The 25,384-nt window shown below is 34.9% G+C and overlaps 2 protein-coding genes across 4 annotated transcripts in view; one reads left to right on the forward strand and one right to left on the reverse strand.

Annotated features, from left to right (window-relative positions):
- Positions 1 to 25,384, forward strand: part of LOC127988026 (SLAM family member 9-like) — a 291,317-nt gene that overhangs the window by 257,800 nt on the left and 8,133 nt on the right. The window lies entirely within an intron of this gene.
- LOC127987106 (SLAM family member 5) overlaps positions 2,225 to 25,384 on the reverse strand; it is a 67,904-nt gene continuing 44,744 nt past the window's right edge. The window contains exons 2-5 of one of the 3 annotated variants that reach the window (XM_052589403.1): positions 19,543 to 19,572; positions 3,548 to 3,865; positions 3,049 to 3,339; positions 2,225 to 2,751 (exon numbers count right to left, since the gene is read on the reverse strand). In XM_052589403.1, the coding sequence (XP_052445363.1) occupies positions 2,624 to 2,751; positions 3,049 to 3,339; positions 3,548 to 3,839 (711 nt within the window). In that variant the 5' untranslated portion in view covers positions 3,840 to 3,865; positions 19,543 to 19,572 and the 3' untranslated portion in view covers positions 2,225 to 2,623. Of the gene's footprint in view, positions 2,752 to 3,048; positions 3,340 to 3,547; positions 3,866 to 4,524; positions 4,668 to 19,542; positions 19,770 to 25,384 lie in introns of those variants that run through there. The other 2 variants (XM_052589402.1, XM_052589401.1) reach the window with 2 other exon arrangements.

Consider the following 25,384-nt stretch of genomic DNA (forward strand, 5'->3'; position numbering starts at 1 on the left):
TTGTTGGGGTGGGAAATAACTGTGACAAAATGGAAATGTATTTCCCTGTTACCAATCTTGTATAATTAAAAACAATAAACATTGTTCTAAAGAAAAATAAATATTAAAGTCACATTTTCCTTTAACTTTCTGTAATAAAGAAGCGCCCAATAATCTGGCACATGAACAAAGCTCTGGAGTTTTTTTCAATTTCATTTTTTAAATATTTTTGAAATAAAAAATGCATGCTGCACATATGTTCTTAAAAAAATAAAGGATGTTTTATATAAAAACCCAACATAAGTTTCAAGCATTACTTTTTTCAATAGCATGATCAGGAAGGAACTCTTATAATGCAATGAAACGGATAACTACACAATTATATTACACAAGATTCATGTTTTAAAATGCTTATTGTACTGTAACCGTACCTTAATGCATCATTATAACAAAGTATGACGTTTCGTGTTTATTAAAAGCTCCAAAATCGTAAGTGGCGCTACTCGGCAGTAAACTCCGACCCTCACTTCCAGTTCCGTGCTTGTGTCTTTAGCATAGGTCTCTGACAATTATAACTCCACCCCTCACTTCCGGTCTTGGTGGCAGGGTCCTCACGGCGGGGTCCTGGAGGCGCTGGTGGCAGGCGGCAAGGAAGCCGACCGGAAGTTGAAGTCGGCCGGGTGCCGCCATCTTGTAGCAGAACTTCACTTGCGTTAGCATCCCATTGACTCCCATTCATTTTGGCGTCACTTTGACAGCGAATAACTTTACATCTGAGGCGTTTAAAGACTCCATTTGTCAATTATTTATTTCTAAAGATACACGACAATGTATAAAGGGCTCCATTACCTTCTATGTTACATTATGGCCCCGTAGAAACAGTTTTTGTAAAAAATAGGCTAACGATTGCATCATAACCAGCGACTCTCTGTCGCACAGTACAGACATTACTGTATTGACCAGAGGAGAAGCTCGCAGGCAATCTTTAACTGTCTATGAAGCTATCGGGGGACGTGGAGGTATAAAAAGTCAAGGGAGATAATTAATAAGAATACTTACTCCTGCTCACTCACGCCAAAGAACTCCCCGCTCAAGCTCGCCGTCTCTGCAAGATTAACGATGCCATTTTTCACTCACAGCTACTAGAAGATTTACATCTGTCAGACAGGTTGCTGACGTCATCAAGCTTAGTTTGCGCGTCAGAAACGGAAGTGCTAAAAATTGTTAAAAATGGGCTTCATTTGTCTCAATTGAGTTTCAATGGGGTCGCTGTGTCCATTTCTTTTACTGTCTATGGCTGGTGGTGCTGCGGGTCTGCAGCTGGATACTATTGGCACCAGCACCAGTGTCTCAGTGGGAAACACTGGCTCCTCACAGCAAGAAGATCCTGGATTGAATCCTGAGCCAGAGAGTCTTTCCTTCAGGTTTGGTTTCTCTCACAATCCAAAGATGTGTGAATTACAGATGCTAAGATGTCTAAAGTGTCCAAAGGTGTGAGCAAAGTTTCTTTTATTTTCATGATTTTTGGACAAACACACTCTGTTTGTGAGTTGCTTTGCAATTACATATAGAAACAATGAGCACATTTGAACTAGTGTTTAAGCTTGAGGTTCCATGAGCATCTATATCAGACGTGCAGATCACGTCCAAAACAGATGTCATGTAAACTTTCATTCTGGCTCCTCAGTGGACGTCTTTTCAACGTACGCCTCTAGTGACAAAGACGTTGAAAAGACATCTTTTGGACATAACTTTGCTTAGAGGGCAGCTACAGATACTGTAGTGAGAGGAAAACCTTTTCATTTTGCAAAATTGGTGTTTAATTGTTTGTAATATTTTTTTCAAACAGACATGAAGAAAATCAAACAAGTGCTAGAAAAAATGTCTATGGATGAAGTAAGAGTAGTGTGTATTTAGATTTGTGTTTGATTTCACCTGCACTGACAAAATCATCTCCATAAGAAACACATTTAAACCATTTCACTGATGACAGATTTTCAGAGTTTCTGTGGCAGGAACAGTATATATCACATATCAATATATCACAGTCATATTGTCTTTCTTGTTGTTCATTTCTAATTTCATAATTGAAATGTCCTGATCTGAAGTTGACATTATTTGTCCAAAAATGAAAAGAGCTGTAATAACTTTGAAAGCAGCTGCTGTTGTAGATTCTGGAAGTTCAAATCTTCATTTTCTCAGTTATAATACAGGCCTGTGTATGATTCATAAATATTCAGTTCAGTTTAATTCTAGGATGGTTTATTGATGTGACAAATATTACATTTGTATTTTCATGGTTGCTGCAAACAATTATAAAACAAGATGAAAATAGCAACATTACATAAATTAATACAAAAGGAATGACAACTGTAAATAACAAAGAAATGTACAGTGCATACTTGCTAAGTAGCCTATTAAAGAAGAAAATGAAAGAATGAAGAATGTTCATCGCTTTGGCCACCAGATGTCTCCTAAAACACCAGATTCCAGTAATGAACACTTTCTGATTGAATTCAGTGGAAAACATTGGAAAATCTGTTTTACCATCACTAAACACTTTTAGACCACACATAATTTAAACTTTACAATTAAAACTATGATATATGTCAGAATATGTATGTTATCCGTTCTGCTTTCTGTTTTATCCTCTAGCAGATCTGACGTCATTCAGCAGAAGAACAGCAGCAGCTGCAGAAGCCACGCCCATCAGAGCAGTGACGACCAATCGCATCACAGCTTCAACTGTATCACAACTATGGATGTGGACTTCTGTAAGAAAATAAATACATACATAAAAATAATTGAAATATTTTCAGTAAGCTGACTGTAGTCTCTAGATGAACTCAAATTTTTTTTACTTAAGTGTAAAAAAAAAATCAAGCCTTTAGAAAGACATTAGTAGGCTTAATGACGACAGAAGCTCATTCATCATTTCATTCATCATTTCATTCATCATTTCATTCATCATTTCATTCATCATTTATTCTTAAGCTATGAGTATCAGTTAAATCAACAAGTTTATTAATTGCATAGATTCAATAGATGCTCTTATCAGCGCTGCTGTACCTGAACATGGTTGACAGAGTTTGCTGATGTCCAGATGTGTGGTCTGGTTTGTGATGGGATTGTTGATCACACAGCTGTAGCTGTTTTTCTCCTGATATTCCACCTCCAGAGGTAGAGAGAGACTGATGCTGAGATCAGACACACTGATGCTGGACAATAAACTGTGTCCTTTGTACCAGGAGAGAGTCACATGACCCACATTCACCACTGAACACAACAATGAACAATTCTGCTGTGATGATGAAGATGATGATGAACAGTCTCTGGTTATGACAGGAACAGGAAGACGAGCTGAAAACATGAGCAAACAAGTCTGGATAAATCTAATCATTAGTCCTATTTTTCATTTGATGTGTTTAAAAATGGTTTTGTGTTCACAGTGAGTGTGTGTGTGTGTGTGTGTGAGTGAGTGTCATCTTAAACAATACAATTATTTAAAAATTCAATATGTAAAAAATACAAAATAATATATAAGGGCATACAAATGATCTCTGCTCACCATAGACAGAAACATGATATGTTTGTGATGATAGTTTTGCTCGACGTATCTCTAGTTGATATTCTCCAGTGTGTTCAGTTCTGGTGTTTGTGATGGTCAGAGATCCAGTCTGTCTGTCCAGCTTCAGTCTGTCTCTGAATCTACCGTCAGGAACATCAGATGTGGAGAAGACTCCAGCAGCTCTCCTGATTTGAGCTATCAGAGATTTTTCAGCTCCATATTTCCACAGTATCTCATCGTCTTCAGGTATTTCAGTAAGATCAGTGTTTAGAGTGACTGAATCTCCCTCCATCACTGACACTGACTCACTAAACACACCTGGAGAATAAACAGATTTCACACTGATTAAGATTTCTGTTGTTTTGTTTGTAAAATGTGTATTAAAGAACAGCAGCAGAGACAGACACTCATTTCATTGTTATGGTGTTTTATCAGCTGTGCAGTAAAATACAAGAGTAAAGTTACACAAGTTCAAGCATGAAAGTACAAGTTTATTAATGCTGCTCACATTCAATACACAATACATTTCTTCTATGAATGGGATATTTTCATACAAGACAAATCCAGCTCACAGTATCTCACTCATAGTTTTACTGCATTTTGACCAATGAATTAACATCACTTTTACAGTTGTTCATTATTACTATGTATTATTAAGCATTTATTTTTGTATACATTTTTATTTGGCTGGGGAAGAGTTGCAAAATGTCACTTTCAATGAACACTTAAAAAAAAAAACATGTTTTAAAGTGTTTTTTAAAACATTTTTGTGCCTCTATTATACTTAATTTTATAATGTCCATTACATTTCAATTGACTTTAATATGCTCAAAAATTATTTCTCATGATTTCTGATGCATGCAAATTGAAAACACAAATAGAAACCTGAATCTTAACTGGATGAAAATACTTTTGAACAGTAACATTAGTTTATTGCTCTGAAGCAGAATGAAGCTGTAAAATGTTTAATAACTTACCAATCAGACGCCAGAAGAACAAACAGAACAAAACAAATGTGTGAATCATTTTCTTTAAGTGTCTAAAGTAATAATACTGTCCACCAAATACATTCTGACTGTTAATCTAATGTCTGAATCCTCCCCCGACAGTTAGATCCTCCTTTAGTTCACACACACACACGCTAAACAGTGTGTAGTTATGTAAAATATAATGTATAACATGGTTTTGTTAATGTTTAATGATTTTATATGACATAATACTGTTTTATGTTATGAAGTTCTTTGAAAGCATGTATGTTTTCTGAATTCAATTAGACACGAAACGTAACTTCGTCATCGCACTATAGGCTACAATTACTGGCAGTGAGGAACAAATTACTTTCACTTTCATCAGTCGCCAGTTGATAGCCCCTGCCTAAAAGAATACATTGGTGCTCATCACTGAACACAGCAGAATATAATCATCAAGGATCTCTTGCTATAATACAATACAATACTCCCACCGTGTGGGCTATTTATGGAAGCTCGTTTCCGCCACTAAATTAAGAAATTAATTAAAAAATAAATTAATAAAGAAATAGCAACTTTTTATCTTTTATAAAATGTATATCTCGCATTGTCTATATATCGCAATTCTGAGAAAAATTCAGAATGAATGGTAAGATAAAAGCTGCAAATTAGGCCTTCCTTTATTTTTTTTAAAGGTAGGCCTACCTTTCTTTAATAAATAAATAAATAAACATTGTTTTTCATTGTCTAAATATATAATAAATAAATTCAGACGAGCAGTTTGTGATTTTCTGCCTTTATTGAACATTACTGCATTTGGTCTATTTTGCAACATGATTCAATTAAAACACATGCACACGGGAGACATTTTACCACACAAGGCTACATCCAGATTTATTTAATAACCCATGAAGCACTTCATCCAGTAGCTTTTCTCTCCGTGACAACAAAAGCAGACTTTTATTATGTCTTTAGCGGTTAGCAGAGTAGGCGGGGAGGAGCTGAGTAAATTTATTCTGACGTCACACAACAGCATTTCGACTAGGAGCAATTGCAATTCAGATATCTTAAACTATAATTGTGACTAGTCGAAATTGAATTAGAGATATTTCTAATTACATTTGCGGATGTATGACGCGTCTATTGAAGATATCTATAAAATAATTACAGATATCTTAAATGTAGTTTTGACTAGTCATAAAGTATTTAGAGATATTTCTAATCTGATTTCTTACTAGTGCAATTATAATTGCAGATATGTCTAATTGTCATTGTCACTAGTCGAATTATAATTATGACTATCCGAATTACAATTGTGACTATCCAAAATTATATTTATGGATAGTCAAAACAATGTTTTAAATGCTAAAACGGCTTGCGATATTAAGCGCGCATACAGTCGCTGCTACGGCGGCCTTCACCATCACCGACCCCCACTACTGCATCTCGCCCACAGCGGAAGCAGAAGAAGGGTAAACACACAGGTATCCGGGCTAGGCTAACGGCTAAACCATACAAGCCAGCTATCCCCACCATCGTACTGGCTAACGTACACTCTTTGGATAATAAACCGGACAACATCCGATTACTACATTTAACTCAGAAGACTGTAAGAGACTGTTGTTTTTTTGTGTTCATTGAAACATGGCTCAGCAATATGGAATTACATTTGTTTCAATAATAATGAAAGAAACTTTATAAAACTGAACGTAACTTTTTCAGAAACTATCAAAAATATGCCATTACAAAAGAAGAAAAAAAAAAAAGAAAAGAAAAAAAATGAACTCAGTCGCACAAATTTAACATTCTCTTCAAATATACTTCATTTTTTGTTAATGTTTTCCAAAGATTCGTTACCAAATTCAGTCGATATAATTTTAAGGTAAAATAAAAATAATCATCTTATACAGAACTGACATTTACTTCTGGCTTTTCAAACGTGTATGCAGGTTCTACTTTACAAAAAAAAAAAAAAAGTTGAGTCAGTTTCGTTTCTCATCCAACACGTGAGAAGTTGAGCTGAACATTCCTTCATTGTCTCCGTGTGTGCAGGGCGCGGACAGGTACAATATACGCTCACTCTGCTTCATTGAGCAGGAAAGGGACTCTTATTTTGTGCAGTCGGCTGTTCGCTTCCTGCTATCTGTGCCTCAGACCCCTTTCTTGCCTAGGTGGCTATTAATCATATGGCAATGGCCCATCGTAAGAGTTGACATTTACCCCTACTGCAACCTCTTCACTGTCTGACTCCATTACGAAGAGATGAGATTTACCGGCCGTTGCGTCACTTCCGATCAGATCGTTTTTCACAGCGGAAATAATTTTACTCACAATTTCTTTTAAAAAACGTTTTTAATGCACATTTATGATTAGTTTCTTCACGCAAATCGAGTTCCTACACTATTTATCTACACGTTCTTTCATAGGGATCTTCAACTTGAAAGATGGGCTTTCAAATCTGTTGACTTTAGGAATCTTTGTTGCATTATGTGTCAATGATGACCGTTCAAAAATGGGGAAATGGCACTTTTCAATTTTTACTCCGAAGCTTGCATTTGTGTAACTAAAGAAGTATTAAACATATTTTAACGTCCTTTAAGACAAACTAAACAAACTTGCCTTTTGGTATCTTCATTTTTAAGGCCCTACATGTTTCAGTTCCAGAGATTATTAGAATTTCAATATTGGCTCCAGGGGTAAATCATTAAATTGTACACATTTTCCAATTTGTCAATTCACACTAGTCAATTTGCAAAAATATGAGGAAGAAATAATGTAGAAACTAGAGATTTATCTAATTTCTTTCTGTTAAAAAAAGTGCCATAAATATTTTTCCAAAGTTTACATGCCTATAACTCAAGAAGCATTAAAGATATCACAATATGATTTTAGACTCCTGTTCTTAACTTTTCTTTTGTAAACATAATTCAAATTTATTTTTCTTTTTTTATTGTTAAATGTGAATTTTTATAGACTGAAGTAGAGTCTGAAGTAGAGTGATTGGCAGAATCACTGATACTACATCAAACATTGAAGGTCTCTTACACGTGAAATAATGAACACTTGTTCATTCTAAACCCCAATTAAATGGGATCTTGGGTAATCTTATTTTCCATTTCATACTGTTCAGAGGTTTCTGTCAGTGTTTTATTTGTGCTGAAATATATATTTAAGTAATTATGAAACAGTGAAGGATCTGTAAAATCCATTTTGTAGAACCAAAACTCAACAAACACAAAGCATAAAACAAGTAAATTTGAAAGTTGTATCTTTTTTTTTTTTAAATCCAACTGTCTTTGAGAACCACTGATATAAAGCAGATTAATTGCATTTCCTCAAGCTTCCTATTAGCTTAGCAGTATATACATTTTCTTATTAGATAAAAAAGAAAAAGAAAATCTCAGTCAGTCTTTAAGGTTTATTTGACACATTAGAATTTAGAAGACTTTATTATTATACCTGTGTGATGTGTGTGTTTTCTTTTACAGAAAGATAAAGAAAAGAAGGATGTGTTGTATGCTGGTGTCGCCATTAGAAGATAATACATTTTCAAACGGTCTCATAAACTTTCTTATCTGAGTGATAATTTCACTCCTGTGACACCCAGCAGTTCCTGAGTTTATGGCTGAATTTTGGGAATGGTAAAAAATGACCACATACAGCGGCAGAATATACAATTAATTCTGAAATACTTTTTATTTTCAGTTTTTCTCTAGTTTTTAAATGTAAGCCCGTTTCTGCCACTGAATAAAAAAAAATGTAATTGTGACTTTTTATCTCACAATTCTGATAAATAAAAAAAAAGACACATTTGCCACTTTTTAGCTTGCAATTGTGACATTATATATTGCAATCGGACTTTATAACTTGCAATTGTTTATATCAAGAAATTCTGAGATAAAAAGTCAGAATTGTGATATATCAAATTTTATATTTTAATTTCAGTGTCTCAAGAGCTGCTCGGTTCACAGTAAATGCCATAGATACAATTAAAAAAAAACTAATGTAATCTCTGTAAGTGTTATGACTTTAATTTGCTGATCATTTACATCCATCTTCCCACATTTGTAAGAAGAATCAGTTATAAATGTTTTGTCAACAAATGAGAAGCTTTAAGTTCTCCTGGAGATTTTCTGCCGAAATAAATGCGGTTTTATCATTTGAAACTAAAGATATGGAAAAATAAATAAATAAATAAAAATCCGTACTGCATTTTCTGTTCTGCAAATAAGTCATTTTGTTCTACTACTTTTAGAGGCTCCTGCCAGTTTGAGGCTCTAGCAGCTCGGTTGCAAATTAAAAATAAGAGCTGCTGTGGTCTGATATTTTTCCATCTGCATAGAGATGTGGTTAGATCTGCTAGATACACAAGCAGCATCTGTATGAGCATGAGTTTATAACTGGACATCTGTGGTTAGTGTCAGTTTGTGCGCGTCTATCTTGATGCGTCAGTAGCGTGTGGTTTAACACATGACATTCCCAGTTTGACTTCTGCTTTACACAGAATAGCTTTACCAAGAAATATCCATCAGTGCTGTGCTCCTCAAAAAAAAAGAAAGAAAGAAAGAGAGAGAACACATCAAAGTGTGATTATTACTGTAAAATAGGAACATATAATTTTCTTTGAATTTTCGTAGATTTTGTTTCTTGTCAGAAGTAACCTACTGTCTCGTCCTCTTTGCTCTGCAATGTTTTTCACTGCAAGAGAAAATGGACATGTGGCCTGAGAACATGAGAAGTGTGAAAAATAAATGTGACCCTGCAGATACATTTCCTGCTCTAGCAGAGGAAGCAGAAGTAATTTCTAAGAATAACGTCTGTTGATATCATATCTTTATGTTTTACAAACATTGTATAAATAAATCTTCTTTTTCTTTGTGTAGTATTTGAGTCATAACGCCATATGACTGATCACTTTATATTACAAAATCTCTTTTAAGATGCTTTAAATCTGTAACTGTTTTATTTTTAAAATAGAGCACTGATACTGAACAGTTACACTCTTTAGTAGTAGTTTATATCTTCTTAATTCATTCTTCTTTTAAAATCTTGTGGACTCCATTGTGCACCCCAGTAATAACTCCGAGGAATTATGAGTCAAAATACCGAATCACCACACCTAGATATTTCGAGACACTGACATCATTCGACACATCTAAAAGCAGACTAAACTTCTCATCTCCCTCATCTGATGTCATCATCTTCAGAAAACATACTGCAGCATATATATATATATTCAATATAATTTTAAAACATTACAGAAAAGTTTGGATGGCATTTTCATTTTATCTGATAAAGTAGCGTTCATGAGCGTAGCTGCTTTGATTACAGCCATCACTGGAGAAACCGCTAGCTTTACCCATAGCTTCTACCGCTCTCAAAGCGCCTCCTGCTGCCAGACAATCAGCCTACACTACCAGACATAAGTTTTGAACAATAACTTTAATTTGTGTTTATTTTTAAAGAATTATCTTCTGCTCACCAAGCCTGCATTTATTTGATCCAAAATACACCAAAAGCATTACAATTTTGAAATATTTTTACTATTTAAAATAACTGCTGTGTATTTGAATACATTTTAAAATGTAATTTGTTCATGTGATCAAAGCTAGATTTTCTATATCATTACTAGTCTTCAGTGTCACATGATCCTTCAGAAATCATTCTAATGTGCCAATTTGCTGATTGTCAATATTTAAAAGTTGAGTACATTTTTTCAGGATTCTTTGATGAAAGATCCAAAGATCAGCATTAATCTGAAATTAAAATCTTCAAAAGCTTTTTTTTTATTTTAGAAATTATTTCTTTCATTAAACAAGGATGCTTTGAATTGATCGAAATTATAATAAAGACCTTTATAAGGTTACAAAATGATTTCTATTTCGGTCCGTGTATCATCCGATCATTCAATTATTCCATTTAATCTGGCAAACCAAAAACGAAATAACGAATCAATATTTTGTTTTTCTGTTTTTCTGTATGAACCAAATATGAAAAACTGACGGTTGTTTCATTGCTTTCAGCTCGAAACGGGAAATATAATAAACAAGGAAACCAAAACGAAATAATGGATCAAATTTACGTTTTCTCAATTTTTCTTTATTTGTTGTAGTAGGTCTAACTATTTCCCACGGTGCCGTCCTGCTTGCTTTGCGCATGCGCAGTGGATAGTTTCAAAGGAATTGCGCTTACTTCCGCGTATTCCTCGCGGGGATAAAGAACACGTTTTTTTTTAATGATCACAGGCATAGTTACAGTATGTCCAATAACAATACAACACTTAACAATACAACAGCTCTTATAGATTATATTGGTTAATATAATGTAATAAACCAATCAGAGATGGTTTAAATGTCCTTTGAAATCACGCTAACCGCTTGTTTTGGTATGTGAGGCATTTTAAGTAGATCATTAATTATTAAATACTATCTATCTATCTATCTATCTATCTATCTATCTATCTCTCTATCTATCAATCAATCTATCTATCTACATACACACATACAATACAATACAAAAAAATATAAATAATTGAAAAAGAATACAGAAAGCTAGTGTTGGATGAAAAACTAGCAGTTAGAATAAATAAATAACAATTTGATAAAATATAATTAGAATATATAGTGCTAGAGTTCTAGGGTCAAAGATGAAAGAGATGCGTTAGATGTTTCATGAAGATGCATGTACTGCATGTTATATATATTTAGCTTTGCACAATTAAAAAAAAAATTAAAGGTGACAATGTAATTAAAAAGGTAATGGTTGACATACTGTAATAATGTTTGTTATAGTATTTTACAATTACTGTATCAGTTAAATATATTAAATAATTTTATTATACTGAATTTATAGAAAAGAACACCTTTATTGCACAGATGTACTTTGAAATGTAAGTTCTAGTAGCAATACACACTTACAAACAGTTCTAGTGCACATGTAAACAAATACTGTATGCACAGAACTACAAAGTTAAATATTTACATTATTTTACAGTTACATTGCAATCTGTACAAATAAAACAAATTAATTTATTCCTTGTGTTATGTCTAAACCTAGGATCAGCTTATCTACTGCTGTGTGCCATTCTTCAGTTATCAAATTATTGATGTAGTATCAGGGTTGAAGTAACTATACACTTAGTAGGCCTATTGTAAATCCATGGCTTTATCAGATCTCGTCTGAATTGGCAACAAGTGAGCAGAATTCTGCTGCCTATTTCATTAGGTTGGAAAGGCAGCAAGTGAAAAATTATATTTAGCAGCTATGTAGGAAAATAACTAATTACTTTAAGATAAATGCAGATCTTTGTGCTTTAATGATTTGTATTCTTCCAAATTCTGCCAGCAGAATATTTTTATTCTTAATTCTCACCTAAAATAAATGAATAGCCTAAAGAAAACTGTAGTTTTTGTGAAGCATAAAATCAGGGTTTCATCCACATCTTTTTTTATTTAATTTTGAAATCTGAAAAATGAAATTAATTTACTCCAAACCTGCACTCACTAGAAATTATTCTATCAGTGTCATATTCTATCACAAATCATTTTTATTAACCATTTAAACAGAATGTCGTATTAGGCCTAAATATAAAACCCGATTCCAAAAAAAATTGTGACATTGTGAATAAAAACAAAATACACCATAGATGACATATCAAATGTTTAAACTGAGAAAAGGTATCAATTTAAGGGAAAAATAAGTTGATTTTAAATTTCATGGCATCAACACATCTCAAAAAAAGTTGGGACAAGGCCATGTTTACCACTGTGTGTCATCACCTCTTCTTTTTATAACAGTCTGCAAATGTCTGGGGACTGTGGAGACAAGTTGGTCAAGTTTAGGAACAGGAATGCTGTCCCATTCTTGTCTAAGACAGGCTTCTAATTGCACAACTGTCTTAGGTCTTCTTTGTCACATCTTCCTCTTTAAAGATCTGGACTGCAGGCTGGCCATTTCAGTACCCGGATCCTTCTTCTATGCAGTCATGATGTTGTAGTTGATGCAGTATGTGGTCTGGCATTGTCATGTTGGAAAATGCAAGGTCTTCCCTGAAAGAGACAACATCTGGATGGGATCATATGTTGTTCTAGAACTTGGATATACCTTTCAGCAATGATGGTGCTCATCTTTCCAGTTGTGTAAGCTGCCCATGCCACACACACTCATGCAACCCCATACCATCAGAGATGCAGGCTTCTGAACTGAGCGCTGATAACAACTTGGGTTGTCCTTGTCCTCTTTAGTCCGGATGACATGGAATCCCAGTTTTCCAAAAAGAACTTCAAATGTTGATTCGTCTGACCACAGAACAGTTTTCCACTTTGCCACAGTCCTTTTTAAATGAGCCTTGGCCCAGAGAAAACACCTGCTCTTCTGGATCATGTTTAGATATGGCTTCTTTTTTGACCTATAGAGTTTAAGCCAGCAACGGTGAATGTCACGGTGGATTGTGTTCACCGACAATGTTTTCTGGAAGTATTCCTGAGCCCATGTTGTGATTTCCATTACAGTATCATTCCTGTATGTGATGCAGCGCCGTCTAAGAGCTGAAGATCATGGGGTATCCAGTATGGTTTTCTGGCCTTGACCCTTACACACAGAAATGATTCCAGATTCTCTGAATCTTTGGATGATATTATGAACTGTAGATGATGATAACTTCAAACTCTTTGCAATTCTTCTCTGGGAAACTCCTTTCTGATATTGCTCCACTATTTCTCACCGCAGCATTGGGAGAATTGGTGATCCTCTGCCCATCTTGACTTCTGAGAGACACTGAGAGGCTCTTTTCATACCCAATCATGTTGCCAATTGACCTAATAAGTTGCAAATTGGTCCATTTAACTTTTCCGGCCTCTTATTGCTACCTGTCCCAACCTTTTTGGAATGTGTAGCTCTCATGAAACCAAAATGAGCCAATACTTTCAACATTTGATATATTATCTATATTCTACTGTGAATAGAATATAAGTTTATCAGATTTGTAAATAATTCCATTCCTTTTTTACTCACAATTTGTACAGCGTCCCAACTTTTTGAGAATCGGGTTTGTATTTATCTCATCCTTAATGTTAAATTCTTAATGATGATGATAATGTTAAATTTGAATACATGTAATAATTAAATCAGTATTAATTAAGCCTTCAGAGATAGCTGCTACTGAAGTTGATTTTAGATGTATTATTAGGCCTGTTTACAGTTTAATGCTGATCAGACATGCCTTTACATAGCAATTACAACTGTATAATGAAATGAGATTAATGTTTAATACAACATTTTTAACACAGAAATATGTAATGACAAAATGAAATGATAGGCCTACTTTATGATACTTCTGAAAGTAATATCGCCACTAGGTGTCGGTAAGTCACTGTGTTAATAAAGAAGCCTTTTATTCAATCTATTCGTCCAAGATTCAGATTCTTTCAGGAATAAATTCAAGTGTCTGTGTTTAATAACTTGTCACTGAACTGTCTACAATAATAGGTCTTTCAAAGACTGATTCATATCAGGATTCAGGAATGATACATCACTATAGGATTACTGTGACTTTGGTTTGATGACGTCAAGAAAATACCCCCTACCCATTCACATCTGAAAACTACTACTTATATCTAACACAATATAACTGTAAAAATAATGTAAATATGTAACTTCACATAATTTTGTACATATTTGTTTACATGTTTGCATTTAAATAAAGAAAACGCTTGACCCTCTACTTGCTCTCTGTTCGTTTTCTATCTAGCCTACTTAAGATTAACAAAAACACTTTCTTTATATATTCTAAATATTTATATTCTAACTACTTGTTCTCTCTCTCTCTCTCTCTCTGTGTGTGTGTTTGTGTGTGTGTGTGTGTGTGTGTGTGTGTATAAAGTAGTCAACGTTTGAAGTGGATCAAATCTTTTAATCAAAGCTGTCCTAAAACCAAAACGAATATATATATATCGTTTTGATTGCTTTTGTTGATCTCATTATTAATAAAATAATCTGCTAATATAAATGTTTTAATTAATGATCGCTTAAAATGCCTCACATACCAAAACAAGCGGTTAGCGTGATTTCAAAGGACATTTAAACCATCTCTGATTGGTTTATTACATTATATTAACCAATATAATCTATTAGAGCGTGTTGTATTGTTATTGGACATACTGTAACTATGCCTGTGATAATTAAAAAAAAACGTGTTCTTTATCCCCGCGAGGAATACGCGGAAGTAAGCGCAATTCCTTTGAAACTATCCACTGCGCATGCGCAAAGCAAGCAGGACGGCACCGTGGGAAATAGTTAGACCTACTACAACAAATAAAGAACAATTGAGAAAAAGTAAATTTGATCCATTATTTCGCTTTGGTTTCCTTGTTTATTATATTTCCCGTTTCGAGCTGAAAGCAATGAAACAAACGTCAGTTTTTAATATTTGGTTCATACAGAAAAACAGAAAAACAAAATATTAATTCGTTATTTCGTTTTTTGGTTTTCCAGATTAAATGGAATAATTGAATGATCGGATGATACACGGACCTATTTCAAATAAATGCTGTTCTTCTGAACTTACTTTTCATCAAAGAAACCTGAAAAAGTCTACTCAGCTGTTTTCAACATGTACACATTTTTGAGCAGTAAATCAGAATATTAGAATGATTTCTGAAGGGTCATGTCACTAGAGTAATGATGCTAAAACTCAACTTTGAAATCACAGGAATAAATTATATATTTTAAATATTTTCAAATAGAAAACAGTTCTTTTCAATGATAACGATATTTGAAAATGTTATTGTTTTTTTTCAGTAATTAAGAAATATATTGTGACATACATTTCATGACTTAATGTTCCAAACCAAAGTGACTTGTTCGCAAAGATCCACCTTTCTATAAATTTCAGCTTGAACACACCTGTTTGCATCATTATCAAGTGTTCCTGGAGACCCTAAAGAGTTGGTTCAGGTGTGTTTTTGGTACGGACTGAATGATTAGACTGATTAGGGCATCCGCAAATCAGCATTTCTGGTTCTGATTCTAAATAGCCAAATAAAAATACCAGGTAGACTAGATGATTTCCAATAACTGTCAAGGACTGCTAACCGTGTTGCTAAATCAATCTACATTATTTAAAAGGACTTCAATCCTGATCACCATGCTTTCAATTAAATTATTATTTGAAATGAACAATGAAATCTGGCAACTGTCTCCTAAGTGTTGTTTCTTTTGCTCAAATAGCATTAAAAACACGTATTATTTTACGACTACACCAGTCAATGTGCATGTGCAGTCTAAAGCGTGCATCTCAGAACACTGTTTCTTTATAAGGAACCTCGTCAACCAGCCTCCCAACAGTGACTAGCTCTCTTCATGCCGGTGGTCCACGATGAGCTCAACAAAACATGGTGAGGTCTGTACTTGGCATGTTTGAACTTCTCTATGGTATTAAAGCTCCCCCTCTCGAGGAAGCGGTAGCTGCACATCTTCTCTCACCTTTGAACCATGACCTCAAATCTGCAGCGCACACTACTAACTAAGCCCTGCAGGATCACATCAGCCCTGGCCAACAGGGCTCAGGTAGCAGCTGGCCAGGCTGGTTTAGCCCTGTACATGATGTCTGTGCTACAGGTATTTCAGGCCAAACTTCTCTGTGACATGGACGAGTCTGGCCGGTATCTAAGTGCATTGATGGAGCTGTGTGCGGAAACGGATCTGGCCCTACGTGCTACCGAGGTGATGATGCAGGCATTCAGAAAGGCCATGGCCAGCTTGGTGTTACTGGAACACTACCTGTGGCTAAACCTGATGAAGATCAGGGACACCAAAAAAATGGCTTTCTTCGACTCCCCGGTCTCTACAAAGGAATTCTTTGGACCTGCCATGGTCAGGTTCACAGAGCCCTTCATGAAGGAACAAAGGACATTGCAGGTGCTGCGTCATTTCCTCCCCAAGCACCACAGCTTGGCAACTGTTTCAAGCCGCCCCAATACAGAGTCCACAGAGCAGCCTGCCAAAAGTGCAGACTCAATCCCCTTCTTAAGCCAAAGCCTGGGCTTCAACAGCGCCCCCAAATGGCTAGGAAGTACTCCTTCCCGAAACGGCAAAGAAATAGAAGTTGGTGTTGATTTTAAATTAATTTAAAAGTTTGAATGTAAAACTCAAAACAACTGCACTATATTTCTCTAGGGGTCAGTAATACTTAAGACTTTTTTGAAAGTTTGCAAGTAAAACTTGTAAAATGAATAGCGGGACTTCTGTATCTCTTCTGACAATACTGCAAAATGTTATTTGAGAAGTGTTTAACAGGACACAGCCTTTTAAGCTGAGATAGAAGTTTTATTTTTTACTTTATATGTACACTAATCCATTTTTGTTTCATTTTCAATATTATGTGTTCTTTTATCAAAATGATGATACCAGTAACAACACACATTTTTTGAAGTTAAAATAGAAGAGCAGATTTACTTTACATTGATTGACTTATATTATGATATTTAAATATGATGTGCTGTGTTTTAAATGTTAGTTTTTACAACGTTTAAATGTTAGTGTATGAACCAGTAAAAAGACACTTAGTTATAAATTAAAAATGAATGTGTTAAATTCAAATTTAAATAAATAGTGTTTACGTATCCTACAGTGTGAATTCTAAATGTATTTAAACTTCTGAATGTCAAACTTGTTCAAAACAAGTGCAATGTCTTCCTCTAGGGAGTGGTAAACTGCCCAATAGGGCTGTGCAAAAAAAATAATACATAAAATAAAATAAGATTTTCATGCGCATCTCTTCTGCAAAGGCGCTCCTGAGATTAGCAGTATATATCCAGCATGTGCATTCAGATCAGGGTTGACAGGTTTTCAAAACAAAACCTGCCCAATTGCTTCTCAAAACTAGCCAGGACATGAAAAACCATCGCAGACTTGGCAAGAATGAGTGACATTTATTATTGGGGAACCCCCTGGAAATGCGATTGGGCTAGTTTTGGACTAGTTTTGAGAAGCAACTGGGCAGGCTTTGTTGTAAAAACTTGGCAACCTAGATAAACTACTAATTACAGGAGCGCCTTTACTGATGAGATGTGCATGAAAATCACATTTGATTTATTTTTTTACCAAAATTTAAATGTTGTTTTATGAACCAGTAAGAAGATTTATTTATATGCATTTCACAACTGAAGCATTTAGATGAAATAATTGCGCTTTTTGCTCTTTGCTTGGCACTTTTCAGATGGTCCCTACCCTACAATATTACATTTTAAGGTATATCAGTTACAATATCTCAAAGGGGGCCTATAATGCCCCTTTTTACCAGATGTAAAATAAGTCTCTGATACCCCCAGAGTTTATATGTGAAGTTTAGCTCAAAATACCAAACAGACTTTTTTATATATAGCTTGTTAAAATTGCTGTTTACATTTAAGGGTATGAGCCAAAATGTGCCATTTTTGTGTATGTCCCTTTAAACCTTTCACACGCGAGTTTAAAGTGGTCATATGATGTTGCTAAAAAGAACATTATTTTGTCTATTTGGTGTAATATTTGGTCCTCCTTAACACCAGCATTGTGGACTACAGGAAGAAGAAAGGAAGCATGAATGACCCCATCCACATTAACAGGATGGTTGTTGAACGTGTCTCCAGCTTCAAGTTCCTGGGAAACCACATCTCGGAGGAACTGTCCTGGACCACAAACACCTCCAGCCTGGTCAAGAAGGCTCACCAGCGCCTTTTCTTCCTCAGGACACTGAAGAAGAACCAGCTGTCTTCATCCATCCTGGTGAACTTTTACCGGTGTGCGATCGAGAGCATCCTGACCAGTTGCATCACAGTCTGGTATGGGAACTGTTCAGTGGCTGACCACAAGGCACTGCAGAGGGTGGTGAAAACTGCCCAACGCATCACAGGGACACCACTTCCTGCTCTTGAGGACATCCAGAGTAAACAATGTCTACGACGAGCTCGGAGCTTTCTCAAGGACTCCTCTCACCCTGACCACAGACTGTTCAACCTCCTGCCCTCTGGGAGGTGCTTCAGGAGCCTCCGGACAAGGACCACAAGATTCAGGAACAGCTGTCTCCTTGCTGAACTCTGCCCTCTGACACCCCTCAACAACCCATCACACCATACACACAGACTCCTCCCCCTCCTCATCACTCCATCTGACTGATTTATTTATTTATTTACAAGCTAAAAACAGTAAACTTGTTATTACTTGCACTACTGTCTGTTCATCCAGAATTAGAGTAATACATTTGCACAATGAAATATTTTCTATGCCCTTTACTGTCCATTGCACTAGTGTAAATTATGTTCATAATCCTGCCTAAGTGTACTTACACTTTTACATCTGTATGCCATGCTGATAGTATTTAAAATCTGTAAATTATGTCCATAATACCGCCTTATCTGTATTATTTATTGTACATTTGTAATACATAGTAGACCTTGTATATTCTGTACTTAGTGCCTATTGCACTTCTGGTTTGATGCTAACTGCATTTACATCTGCAATGACAGAGATGAATCTAATCTAATCTAATGAAATGTGTTTATGTGGTTTAAGGTTGAATAAAACAATGATTATACAGCATTTAATGCGTGTAACATTACTTCGAGCCTCCCAATCAACATTAGCGCGCCACCCACTGGATAACACAAGGACATATCTGCCCAAATGTTGTCACCATGTGTTCAGAGATTACAATATAAAGCTTTCAAAATGTTTTTCATATAACGTTAGCCTATAGTGCTACGACCAAGAATCTCACCTAAACTTAGTCAGGAGCCGCTATTGCCTTTAAAGCAGATTAAAACAAATAAAACACATTGTGTGATTCCTTCTACAATTGAAAACAATTGAAACACCGTATTTCTTGATATTATGCTAAATCGTTAAAGAGCTAGGCTAATGTACTGAATATTTCAGAGGCTGAATCTATGACACGTCGAACCAACTTTATACCGGTTTTAGCAAGACAATTTCAAAATCCAAGCACAAAATGTTGAAGATGAGTCATGTAAGTTAGACAAACATTTTTACCTTAAGGGAAACTTGATACAAAATTGTAACGATGATGATGATGATGATGATGATGATGGTCTGCACCTGGTTTTCATGAATCACGAAAAATGATGAAAACGATCCATTTATCAGGAAACAAAACAGCTGAATGTCGTATTGAGTCTGTGTCCCAACGGTTTTTTGTTTAGTTTTTTTTTTTTTTTTTTTTGTCAAAAGAGCTCACCCTCACGCGGAAGTCCATATGACGAAGACGTTGTGCGTATGACGTCACGCGAACAAGGCGGCACCCTACGAGTGGTTCAATAAAAACATTCATTATTTTATACAAACTAGTGGATCAAATGAGTCACAGTTCATGAAAATAAAAACTTTTGGTAAACGTCCGATGCGTCCCTATCCGTTGATAATCGTACACTAGACTGCCAGTGAAATGTATTCAAACGTGCCACTTGTTTGATACAACAAACATGCATGTTTTCTCTTAATGCGCCTCTATTATAATAACCTTCTGAATTTCCATCTCAAATGTTCTACTAGTTCAAGATAACTTACACTGCATCATGCAAGTGTTATTATTTTATCTAGGCTACTACAAATGCTACAGATGTGAACTATTATCATTTGACCACTAGATGGATCGGTCACATTTCCGCGTAAATTATGCCTGTAATGTGTTTTGCTGCTGCTACTTATTTGCTCAGGCAAAACAAAGGCCTACGCTAAATAAAAAGTTTTTTTTTTTTTTTTTTTTTTTTTAAATCTTTACTTTACCAGAAATAATTATGTATTATTAAACCACAACGCGTGTTACCATATTTCACCCAATAGGTTCACCATGTTACTTTAAATAGTTTGTTCTCACTATGAAAACATTTAAAATAATGTTGTATATTAAATTATATAATATAAAACATTATTTATTATAATAATATCTTAAGAGTAGGTTTTTTCTTTATATTTATAGCAGTGGTTGATACCAGTTTTACCGTAACAATCTATATAATGTCTGTGTATATATTTATTTACTATATTTATTAACAGCATCACACACAGTCTGCCCATGTGACTGACTGATAGCATGATCAATACATACAATAGGCATATTATACTGTACTAGGAATACAAACCAGGAATTGAAACCAAAGGCATACCCTGAAATGGAGACTTTCCCTTATTTTAATTTACTTGTAAAGACAAGACACCACATAATAAAATAAGATTTGACAGTGACCGATGAAATGAGCAACAAATGAACTGAGAGAATATAAAAAATAATATGGAAGAGATAAACATAAGTCACTCAGACAGCTTTCTATTATGAATCTTCAGATCATTATTTTCAAAGAAGCCTAAAATATTAAAGGTCAAAATTTTAAATCATTCAGCAAAAGCTCATTACTCTGTTGTGTCAGATAATAAACTCAAAAAACATTTAACAGCAAACAAATTCGAATTTGGACACAGCCACTGACTCCATTCACTCGCCATTTTGTTTAGTTTTCTAATATCTTTTTGTTCAGAATCATAAGATAATCATGCAGCTTTGGTTTAATTGTTGTTTATTACTGGATATAATTTATTAAAATGAAAGTTTAATTTGACAAAGTACAAGTTGATTTCAAAATGCACCTACATTTTTGGGGCATTTTGTGTTGTCTCGTCTCGGGAACCCAGTCTCATATCTTGTCTGTCTCGTGGGATAAGTGTCTCGTCACACCCCCATTTCATTTTCTAATTTAATACTATACAAGTATGCACGGTACATTTCTTTGTTATTTAACGTTAATATATATTTTTAATTAACTTATGTAATGTTGCTATTTTCATTACAATTGTTTGCAGAAACCATGAAAATACAAATGTAATATTTGTCACACTAATAAATCATCCTAGAGTTAAACTGAAACTGAATATTTACCGACCGAACTGATATACATCTCTGAATCATACAAAGGCCTATATTATTACTGCAGGAATGTCATAATAAAATAATCTGAATTCATCAAAATTCAGATTCAGACTTAAATTATGGTTGAATAAAAACATTTGCAGCATTAAACAGTTTATTTAAAAACCAAGTGTAAAGTTTATTACGAGACAATATAAGTGCAATAGGAACAGTTTCAGTAGCCTTCGTTCTGGAAGTGTTTTTTTCCTATTTATTTATTTTTTTTCTATAAGGATTTAATAGAATAGTAATATCTCAAATATAAATCAGAGCAGTAAATGCTTTAGTCTGAAGAGGAAAAACAACAAATAAAGTTTACTTCACATGTACAAGTTTACATACAGAATCATCAAAAAGTCATTTCTTAAACAGAAAATGAAGATTTGAACTTCAAGAATCCACAACAGCAGCTGCTTTTAAAGTTATTACAGCTCTTTTCTTTGTCAACTTCTGTCAAACTAAAAGCTATGAACAGTGTCTTTCTGTCCTTGTTTTGATGCTACAAACATTGATTCATCTGCTTCAGCTCAACTGATTCTTTGTTTCTGATAAATGGGCTTTTTAGCTATTTTCATCATTTTAATAAATCACAAAGTATAAATGTAGATAAGACATTTATTTGTGATTTAAATGCAAACCACTTATAAAAAAAATATTCATGAAGCATAAGGTATTTTGCACAACTTTCACTTACTGTTTAAAAATAATACACACACAAACTAAAAAGTACTTATTACATGAATTATAACAAACTGCAGATGTTCTTCTTTTGTTGTTTTGGATAAAGTATTTGTTAACAGATGACATAAACTTGCAGGGACTTTCCTTTGACAATTACAGAAAATTAAAATGTGAAGAGATCTATAAAAACTCTCTGGATGTCACACTGAGACGTTTTCAGGAAATTGGAAAAATAGAGTGTATGGTGTTTTTTTTGGGGGGGGGGGGGATTAGGGTTTCATTCAATAATTATTTTATAACATCTTGTCTATCATCTCTGAAAATTTATTGGCAAACTTCACTTAAAAATAATTATTTATTGCAGCAAGCTCTCATGTTGAGAACACGCTGCAGATGTGTTTTCTCTTAATACAAAAACAGTTATTGTCCTGTTTAACCCCTTTACGTGCAAACATTGCTGACGGCCCCAGTTTATTATTGTTTCACTTTCACAGCACATTAAACATCACTGTCTTACTTCATCTGGACAAACTGTGCATCAATAGAAAGTTTAAAGACTCTAGCTTCGATATTTGACCATGTTTTTGATAAAACATTGTTGCAGTGACAGATATTTAGTGATTTATGTCAGGAGTGCAAAATAATAAATCCGTATTATGCCACATTTTGAATAGAAATTCACAACTCACTCATATTCAGTCACGTCAAAAGCGGTTTATTTGTGTTCACATAGACTCACTGAACAGCGTCAATAAGGATTTATAGACCAAAGATGCATATCTGCGGAGATATATGGATATATTTACTGATGTTTACTTCATATTTCTTCAGACAGAATCGTCATTTATATTCATTTTCCACGGATTTACGCGATCAGATGATAAACAGCCTCTCCCAGCGATCTGTGTATGTGTTTGCTGTGCCGGCAGCTCGTGCTGTGTGGCTCAGACTCTGATTGGGCCTTCCCAAAAGTCAATCTGAAGCCGCGTTTCCACCGCAGGAACTTTACTCAGGAACTAGGGACTTGGTCCGGTACTTGGTGTGTTTCCACCGCAGGAACCAGGAACTAAATAAAAGTTCCGGGTAAAAAAATGCCCCCCAGAAAGTCCCTGCTGGCGAGGTGGTACTTTTTTAAAGTTCCGGAACTTTCGGGGGCGGGACTTTGGCGCTAAACATGCTGATTGGTTGAGTTCACGCAGCATTGGTTGAGTTCAACCACCATTTATTCGGATCAACATTTTCAAAATATTACTGTTATTGTGTCATGAAATGTAATTTTAAAAGTATTTCAGGCGAGAATGTAGTTGTTTGAAACTCAAATCTGTTTATTTATAAAGACAGCGCCTATTTAAAAATGTGTTTCACCGATCTCGTAGACGGTGAGCTCCACTCGATCAGCGGGAGCTCAGTCCTCATGTATCCGCAGAGAGCAGCCTCAAATCGGCTAGACCTTCTGATATGCGCCGCTGGCTCTGATGTGTCTTTAGTGGTTAAACATAACATATAATTCAGCTGCGGGGTAAATCTAACAGGTTTTCTTTGGTCTGTATTCAATTTATTTATCTATATGTAAAAATGAAAATAAAAAGGCAAGTCTATATAATATTTATTTCATTGTAATGACTGTACGTTACACTTATCCCTGAACTAAGTACATTTCTGCAGCTGTTATTATGTTTAAATGAAAATGAAAGGAGGCAGTGGTATTTTATATCCTATTTCGTTTTATTGTAAATATACTGAGGGGAAAATTGCAGTAGCCAAAGCGATCTGAGTTCACGCAGCATTGGTTGAGTTCAAACACCATTTATTCGGATAATTTTCAAATATTACTGTTATTGTGTCATGAAATGTAATTTTAAAAGTATTTCAGGCGAGAATGTAGTTGTTTGAAACTCAAATATGTTGTTTATTTATAAAGACAGCGCCTATTTAAAAATGTGTTTCGCCGATCTCGTAGACGGTGAGCTCCACTCAATCAGCGGGAGCTCAGTCCTCATGTATCCGCCGAGAGCAGCCTCTCCTGGGATAGACCTTCTGATATGTGCCGCTGGCTCTGATGTGTCTTTAGTGGTTAAACATAACATATAATTCAGCTGCGGGGTAAATCTAACAGGTTTTCTTTGGTCTGTATTCAATTTATCTATATGTTAAAATGAAAATAAAAAAGGCAAGTCTATATAATATTTATTTCATTGTAATGGCTGCATATACACATTTCCCTGACCTAAGTACATTTCTGCAGTTGTTATTATGCTTAAATGAAAACGAAAGGAGGCAGTGGTATTTGATATCATATTTCGTTTTATTGTAAATATACAGTAAGGAAAATTGCAGTAGCCAAGACGAGCTGACTGAAGTTATCAAGTATCATATATATATATATATATATATATATATATATATATATATATATAGTATATAGTTACGCTGCTGTTTATAGATGTACCGGACTTGCGTAGTTGCAGACATCACACTCCCCAGTCGAATGCACAAAGTCTGAACTAACTACCGAGGATGCACGTCCAAAATCAGCGTACTTTTTTTTTTTTTTTTTTTAATCAGAGGTACTTTGTATTGAGAAACGCGCGCAGACCTACGTCACCAGTCATTTGCCTAATCTACCCGGTACTTTACACCGTGGTGGAAACGCAGAAAGCAACAGGTCTGGGGGGAAAAAAGTTCCTGGTAAAAATGTTCCGGGTAATTTCGGTGGAAACGCGGCAGAGTGTAATATCTGGAAACCGCCCCATCGTGTCACATGCTTCCTGCACACTTCCTGGTAGTTATCTGGCCAAAACAACACTGAAACACCTCTGTACACACAAAATATCCGAACAATAAACCCGCGATTACGATAGTAAAGCTTGGTATGAGAATTTCTTGAGATCTGGGGCGTTTTTATAAAAAAAATCGAAAATGTACATCGGAAATGCTAACTTGTGCAGCGATGAAAAAGGCTACAAATAACATATTTTTACAACAGTAAACGACCAAATTCCACCCCTGATCGCTAAAGGAAGTTATTATAAACACTCGATCGGGGTTTAAAGTGAGTTTTTAGTAAAAGTGTACTAATAATTTCATAAATTGTCAGATGTAGCTTGATGCTAACGTTAGCACCAATGCTACTAATAGCAGGTGCTTTTCTTCTTCATGATGCATTTTTGTCTCAATAATTCACGTAAGGTCGTAAGAAAATGTTTTGTTGTATTTTTATAGTAAGACTTT

The sequence above is a fragment of the Carassius gibelio genome, chromosome B22, assembly GCF_023724105.1.
Source record: "Carassius gibelio isolate Cgi1373 ecotype wild population from Czech Republic chromosome B22, carGib1.2-hapl.c, whole genome shotgun sequence".
Taxonomy (NCBI): domain Eukaryota; kingdom Metazoa; phylum Chordata; class Actinopteri; order Cypriniformes; family Cyprinidae; genus Carassius; species Carassius gibelio.